The sequence below is a fragment of the Adiantum capillus-veneris genome, chromosome 16, assembly GCF_014529385.1.
Source record: "Adiantum capillus-veneris isolate H3 chromosome 16, ASM1452938v2, whole genome shotgun sequence".
NCBI classification, from domain to species: Eukaryota; Viridiplantae; Streptophyta; class Polypodiopsida; order Polypodiales; family Pteridaceae; genus Adiantum; species Adiantum capillus-veneris.
The window spans coordinates 127,385,110-127,393,172 of NC_140946.1; the positions used below are offsets into that span (position 1 = coordinate 127,385,110).

The 8,063-nt window shown below is 39.9% G+C and overlaps 1 protein-coding gene across 1 annotated transcript; it reads left to right on the forward strand.

The window, feature by feature from the left end:
• Positions 1-893: 893 nt before the first annotated feature.
• Positions 894-7,841, forward strand: LOC147439840 (uncharacterized). Its single transcript, XM_086484415.1, has 6 exons — positions 894-954; positions 1,054-1,099; positions 1,474-1,505; positions 1,612-1,645; positions 7,403-7,412; positions 7,497-7,841. Exons 1-6 carry the CDS (start codon positions 894-896, stop codon positions 7,839-7,841), a joined length of 528 nt encoding a protein of 175 aa, XP_086340541.1.
• Positions 7,842-8,063: the final 222 nt, after the last annotated feature.

An 8,063-nucleotide genomic window follows, 5' to 3' on the forward strand; every position in this document is an offset into this window, starting at 1 on the left:
TTGGGCAAGACATTCGAACGAGCATCACAACACATTGCCTCCTCCCAACGATCCACCTAGGGGTATCTAGGTACTCTATTTTCTTATCACTACCCTATTGGGCTTCATTGAAAATCCAACACCTATTGGATACAATGCATGTGTTCAAAAATGTTGGGAAAGCTATATGGGATCACATAGTAGGAAAGAAAGATTCATTGGGGGCTAGAGAGGACATGAGGGCCATAAGGAGGCTCCCTCCTTCAGCCACACCTCGCATGGGGCCTCGGGGGAAGATGGTTCTTCCAAAGGCACTTTGGATTCTATCAAGGGTGGATCAAGAGCATATGAAACAAGTCATTGCATCCATCCGTACTCCAACAGGTTATATGCGTTCGCTCAAGGGTGCCTTCACTAAAACTAAGAAAGGAGGATCCACACAACTGTATGGGCTCAAACCCCATGATTGGCACAAGATTCTTCAGGTAATGTGTGTGTGTGTGTGTATGTGAGTGTTTGTGTATGTGGTTTAGGGTTCTAGATACTAATAAGTCTTTTTTTTTGTGCAATAGTTTGTGCTTCCATTTAGCATTAGTGGATTTGCGGACACGAAGGTAAAGACTACAATATTCAAGGCGGGAGAAGTTGTCAGGTATAGCACATTTGATCCTCCCTCCTAAACTTTACTTTGAAGACTAACTTTACTATGAAGATTATGAAGGGTTTTTTGGTTACAGGTTTTGAGTTCCAAAGAAATCAAAGTTTCAGCCATTCCAACAGCTCGACTTCTAGTGATTGAAGCAACTTGTGCTATTGAGGATGCATTCCCACGTTTTATCCTTGTTAGCCAAGTTCACCTATTGCTCCATCTTGTTGAGGAGATAGCCATTTGCGGTGTGGTTCACTCCAGGTGGATGTTCTTTCTTGAGTGGTTCATAAAGACTTTGAAAGAGTTTGTAAGGCTACCATCACAACCAAAGGTATTCATCGATCTTAAGCTTTAAACCTTATTAAGATTGGATTGTATTCAAAACCCTTTTTATTGGTTACTTTAATCACTAATGGTTTCAAGTGTTCAAGCAAGCATGGCAGAGGGTTGGATTGTACAAGAGGCTTTTGTGTATGTCTCTCAATATCTTTTCACAATAGACCCATCATTGCCTCGTTTAAAGACGGAGGAAGAGGATCCAAAAAAACACGCAAAAATTCCAAGTGGGAAAGGTTCTCTCTTGATTTTGGATCGGGAATTTCAAGCCATAGTCAACAACCATTGTCTACTCAATGCTCCCATCATGGGTAAATGGGTGGATATGTATGTGGAGGTGTGTACAACGAGAGAACGGGAGAGGGAAGCATTGAAGAGGTCGCATGGCGGTAGGCGAGCACCTCCCTTTCCTAAAGAGCTTGCCAAATACCCCGATCTAGCTCCAGTTGGGTGGATACACAATGCCATGACCAAGGCCAAGGCACAAGGAGAACAAATAAGCCCTAAAGAATGGGAGTACGCGCGAGGATGTCTACCAAGGGTAATATACTCAATGTGTTTAGTATGTGTGTGCGAGTGTGTGTGTGTGTGGGTGTGTATGTCTCTCTCTCTCTCTCTCTCTCATCTATCTTGATTGGTTTTTGCAGGCCTTCATATTCAACTCTATGTGGTCCGAAGGACGTCATTTTCGAACCCGCAAGATAGATGAGCGTCGAACCACTCACGATAGTGGAGTTATGGCCAACTTTGACGCGACAACACAAGAGGTGAGGGAATGTGGAACAATAGAGAGGATAATCAAAGTGGATTTTAGAACATTTCACAAATATCTCTTTGACTGCCGATGGTTTGCGGGTGAGGTTAAGAGACATGAGAATGGGCTCTATGTTGAGATGTAGAGAGAAAGAGAGAGAGAGACGAGACAAGAGACACACCATATACGCTCCTAAAGACTGATTCATATTGAGGACAAGATACAAATATATAGGTGAGACCAAGTTGAGTAGAGTGAGCCATATATAGCTCCAACACCCCCACTCAAACAAAGCTCTCTAGCTTTGGATGAAAAAACCCTTGGGGAGTTCAAGGGAAAAACCCAAGCCCCTATACAATGTGAAAATATGAACCAGCGATGATGATGTGAAAGTGAATTGTGCATCTATGTACAAATATTCAAGTGACTTAGAGATCACAATGTGCAAATGTGGAGTGTGCATAGTGCATGGTACCTAAAAGATTACAATGTCATATGTACAAAGCTATTACAATAGCAAAGAAGCTAATCTAGAAAGAGTGAGGTCGAAGCAACTCTAAGCTCCGAGCACAAGAGGATGAAACGTGACTCGTTGAGACCTTTGGTCAAAATGTCTGCAATCATCTGGTCACTTGGACAGTGTTCAAGCATAATGGTTCCTTTGCATACTTCATACGTGACATAATGATAATGGACAGCAATGTGCTTTGACTTATAATGTTGAACATAGTCTTTTGCAAGACTAATAGCACTTTGGTTGTCACACTGCAAGGGTGTTCTAGAAAGAGGAGGGTGACCAATATCAACCAGCATTTGTCGAAGCCAAATCAACTCACGAGCTGCAAGTGATGCCGCAACATATTCTGACTCAGTCGTAGAAACTGCAACACAACGTTGTTTCTTGCTGGTCCAAGAAACAATACAACCATTTATAAAGAAGCAATTTCCACTAGTAGATTGCAAAGATAGATGTGAGCTTGCCCAGTCTGCATCTGTGTAACCCAAAAGAGAAAGAGATTGCATAGAATCCGATGTGAGTTGTCGTTGATAAACTAAACCAAAATCTGTAGTGCCTTTCAAGTATTTCAACACACGCTTTGCAGCAAACCAATGCTTAAGAGAAGGACATGCAAGATGTTGTCCAAGATAATTAGCAGCAAATAGAATATCAGGACGAGTGTTCATGCCGACAAACTGAAGACATCCAATCAAGTTAGCATAAGGTTGATTTGTGACAAGTTGACCGCCATTGTCAGAAGTGTTCTTCATAGAGCTCGCAAGACAAGATGTGTTGGCTGAATGTGCAGATTCCATACCAAATTTTTGGATAGTATCTGCAATAAAATTTGACTGTCGAAGGAATAAAATACATTTTGTACGGTTTCGTTGGATTTGAATGCCAAGACACGAGTGAATCTCTCCAAGATCCACCATATCAAATGCAGAAGACAATAACTTTTTCACTTGCTGAAGAAATCCCAAATCATTGGAAACAAGGATGGTATCATCCACATAAAGAGCAAGAATCACAAAACTGCTACCTTGGCGTTTTATGTATAAGTTGGGGTCTGATGAGCAAGAGATGAATCCTTTAGAGGTGAGAAAAAGATCAAATTTTGTATACCAGGCTCGCGATGCTTGTTTGAGACCATATAGTGCCTTATGGAGTTGAGCAACAAGGTCTTCTTTACCTGGAATAACAAAACCTTCTGGTTGTTCCATATAAATTTCGTCTTCCAAGTCACCATTAAGAAAAGCAGTTCGCACATCCATTTTATGAGCTTCTAAATCAAATTGAACAGTAAATGCCAATAAAACTCGAACACTTGTAATGCGAACAACTGGTGAAAAAGTCTCTTGATAACCAACACCAGCTACTTGGGAGTAACCTTTTGCAACTAAATGCGCCTTGAACTTGTCAAAAGATCCATCTGCTTTTAATTTTGTCTTATACACCCACTTACATTTAATAGCTGTACGACCAGGAGGTAATTCAGTTAGTATCCATGTACCTTTAGAGATAAGAGAATCGTACTCTGCTTCCATAGCCTCTTGCCATTGATCCTTTTGTGGTGAAGAGATAGCTTCACCATAAGTAATGGGATCTTCGGAAGTAGAAAAAGCATTATCAGCAATATCGTCATCATAAACATGACATGAGCCATGTTCAAAATCAATAGGCAGATCAACAAAAATATCAATATCATCATTGGCAACATTCGGAATGGATGGTTGTGAAGAGGAAAGTTGCTCTATAGGAAGAGTTTCATCTTCTGAAAGAAATGGAAAATCCTGAAGCAATGATTTAGTATCATCAGAATCATCCATGGACCATGAGCCTCCCATAAGCTGTTCGTTAAAAGTAGCATCACGATTCACAATTACTTTCTTGGAGGAAGGGTCATAGAATTTGTAGCCTTTGGAAGTGTCAGATTATCCAATAAAAATAACTTTAAGACCAGGAGCATCAAGCTTTGTTCGTGTTTCTTTGGGAACATGAATATTAGCAATACATCCAAAGGTTTGAAAATGAGATACAGAAGGAATGTCACCTGTCCATGCTGTGATGGGTATCTTACCAGAGGGTGCAGTAGTAGGAAGATGATTCTGAATAAATACTGCTGTCAAAGTAGCTTTAGCCCAAAAAACACGAGATAAGCCAGAATGAATCAACATACATCTTACAGCATTGAGAATAGTGCGATTCTTTCGTTTAGCAACACCGTTCTGTTGAGGCGAATATAGAATAGTGTGTTCATGATGAATTCCACTGTCAGCACAGTAACTCACAAACTCTCAAGAAACATATTCGCCTCCATTGTCACTACGAAGCTTCTTAAGGCGACAACCAGTTTGAAGTTCCGCAGCTTTGTGGAATTGTTTGAAAACAGATAAGGCTTCAGATTTTTGTCTAAGTAGAAATACAGTCGTATACCTTGAGAAATCATCAATGAAAGTAATGAAGTAGCGATATTGTGATCTCGAAGAAGGTAGAGGTCCACATATATCAATATGAACAAGATCCAAAGTCATGAGAATGAGTTGTATTTGAAAGAGGAAAGGGTTTGCGATTGTGTTTCCCAAGAGCACAAAATTCACAAATTCCATATGGGGATGGGCTTTAAGATCCATGCCATGAACAAGATCACGACGTTGAAGATCAAGGAGTTTTGACAAGCATGAACAAAACGGTGATGCCATACTTTGCAATCATGATCACCTGGAGCAGTAACAACATTTGCTACAGCATCGTTGAGAGAGAGTTGAAACAAATTACCATTTCGAGGAGCAGTGGCTATAGTCTGTCCATCTTTCTCAATTCGGCATTTGGTATGATTAAATCCAACAAACAGACCAAGATCAACAAGTCTAGCAGCTGAAAGAAGATTACGTTGAAGATCTGGTACATGTAATACTTCTTGCAAAATTTGAGTGGAAGAAGATAATGTACCAAGATATAAGTCTCCAATACCCTTTACTTGACAAGTAGTATCATCAGCAAGATAAACAACACGTTGAACTGACAGTGGATGATAGTTATGGAGCCACTTAGACTGATATGTCATATTTCCTGTAGCACCAGAATCGACAATAAAAAGTGATCCATCGCGTACATGAAGTATTTTGTCTGGAGCAACTGAACATAGGACGCAGCTTGTTTCTGGTACAATGTTGTTTCGATGTTCAATAGCATATGCTCTATTTCGATCTGTGTCGAATCGACGCTTATAGCACATATAAGTGGGATTATCAGATCGTCCACAATATTCACAAGAAGAAGAAGAAGAGTCTCTAGATAAACGTGGTTGTTTTGTGGTAATATTGTGTTCTTCATCATATTGACGTGCCCAACAATCATCTTCAGTATGGCCATTTCTGTTGCAGTAAGAACATTGCTTACTAAGAAATTTGAGACGAGTGAAACTATTACCTCGACGGCCACCTCTGCGGTTTCCTCGTTGAAATGGATGCCTTCGAGCATAAAAAGCCCGTTCCATCTATTGTGACTCAGTCTCCTCTTGTGAAATCATAGCTGTATCATGACCAGCATTACGACGTTCTTGATGTTGAGAGTATTCAATTAAAGACATGCAGGCTTGGTCGAAATCAATACCATCTTTATTAGAGAGAATAGTAACAATGTTATCATAAGAAGAGTCCTTCACCGTATCAAGGAGAAGTGTAATCAGTTGCTTTTGTGGAACAAGATCATCGGCAGCAGCAAGTTGATTAATAATAGATTTGAAAGATTCAATATGTCCCGTCATGGCAGTACCAACTTCATATTATAACTTGTTAAGCAACCCTCTCAAATAAAGTATTTCTGTGATAGATTTCTTCTGAAAGTTTGCAATAAGGTACTTCCATACGTCGTGGGAAGTAGGCAGTTCATACATATCAAGCAAAAGGGAATCAGTAAGAGCAGAAAGAATATACCGACGAGCTGCTTTATCACGTCGTTGCCAATCCGTATAGGCAACATTCCAATCTTCAAATATAGGTCCTTCAGTGATAAGCACGTTATCATTATCCGTATCAACAGGCTGAGACGGACAAACACGATTACCAAGAACAACATCGGAGAGTTCATCGCCTTCAAGAATTAACAACATCTTTGCTTTCCAGCCTAGAAAACCTTGACCTTGGAAAGGAGGAACAGAACGCTGGCCAGAAGGAAAGCCGTTGACGAGAATATTCATAGCCATATCTTGTTGCGAGAAGACGTATAAGATAAGATTGCAGAATTTACACACCATATATGGTGAAGGCCGCAATTGAGAATGAGAGAGATATGAGAACTACGTTCTGTCAACGATAAACGTAAGAAGGATGCTCAAGGAATGTCCAAAGATGTGAGAGACGTCACCCAAAAAGGGCAGGGTAAAGGAGACGTTAATAATAAAAGAGTCCTCAAAATAGAGTGGCGTGAGACGCAAGATTGACCGCCACAATACGAATAGCAAAAAGCTAAATTTTCTCGAAAAAGTTAACGCCAAAATAAGAAAAACGATCGCGGACGCTTCACGAAGAAGTAGGACAAAGAAAGCTACGTCAAGCTCAATTGCAGTAAAAACAACATAAATTTCTGCTGCGAACTCCGATTGACGCAAACCTAGAACTCAAATCGAAGAGCTCGAGGAGACGAACAAGTTTTGGATGAAAAGTGCCATTGCGCTATGCTGTATTGCGCTTTTCCCGTTTCTCCAAATTTTGAGCAGAACAACAAGAAAATTTGAGATGAAGTTCAGGGTGTCATCAACAAGAAAACGTAATCAACAATTAGATTGATTAGCAATAAACGCCACACAAAACACTAATCATATGCTTCTTAACACAAAAAAATCACAGTTAACAAGAATCAATGCTCAAAAATAAAATTTGTAGCAATTTTTGAATCTTACATGAAAATCGCATACACATACTGTTTTGTCACCATGAATTGAATCGGTGCGTGATCGTTACTACTCTGATACCATGTTGAGATGTAGAGAGAAAGAGAGAGAGACAAGACAAGAGACACACCATATACGCTCCCAAAGACTGATTCATATTGAGGACAAGATACAAATATATAGGTGAGACCAAGTTGAGTAGAGTGAGCCATATATAGCTCCAACACTCTATATGGTAGACTCCGGGCAATTTCATCGTGGGAAGACCGACAACTTGGTGCAACCTAGTAGTTGTGAGCAGGTAAAGTCCATGTGCAACTCACTAAAACATTATATGATACATATAAAACTACATTCATGTTGTTGTTTGCTCTATGACCTACATGTGTTTTATGTTCCTTCTATGTATCGAAGACGACTTTGGTATGTTATTCCAGTCACACCACGGAGCAGATCTATCTTTGCAGATACGAACATAGAGACTTTGGCAGATCCCACCATACCATCTCAAGAAGAGGCCAATGACGATGATGCAGTTGAGGTCGAGGAGAACCAACCATTCCCAATAACCAACCATAGTGAGGAGGAGGACGAGGATGGAGAGGATGATGATGATTCAATAGGAGAGGCTGTAGAGGATGAATCAATATATTTATTTATTGATTTAGCTACCATGGGGTTGGACATGGATGTAAGCACTTGTAGATATCTCTTGGAAGATGAAAATTAATAAATATCTTTTGGATTTTGTCTTCTTTCTCTACTTATGCTGTACAAAAGGGCTATTTGTATATGAACGCAAGACAATACAATTTTGATCATCGTTCGCTTGCCATTTCCATATGAATGCATAGTTGACATAAGATTTTGAGGTGGAAACAAAATATTTTTGTTTATAGAATCTCATGGAGTACAAATGAGTAGAGTAGGAGAATCATACCAATAGATGAGG

Bases quoted from the DNA above. Each gene is read 5' to 3' on its own strand.
- LOC147439840 (XM_086484415.1), top strand. From the start codon at position 894: ATGTTCTTTCTTGAGTGGTTCATAAAGACTTTGAAAGAGTTTGTAAGG. The intron at 1,100-1,473 runs GTATGTCTCTCA...TAAGCCCTAAAG, and splicing joins ATTGTACAAGAGGCTTTTGT to AATGGGAGTACGCGCGAGGA. The intron at 1,506-1,611 runs GTAATATACTCA...TGGTTTTTGCAG, and splicing joins CGCGAGGATGTCTACCAAGG to GCCTTCATATTCAACTCTAT.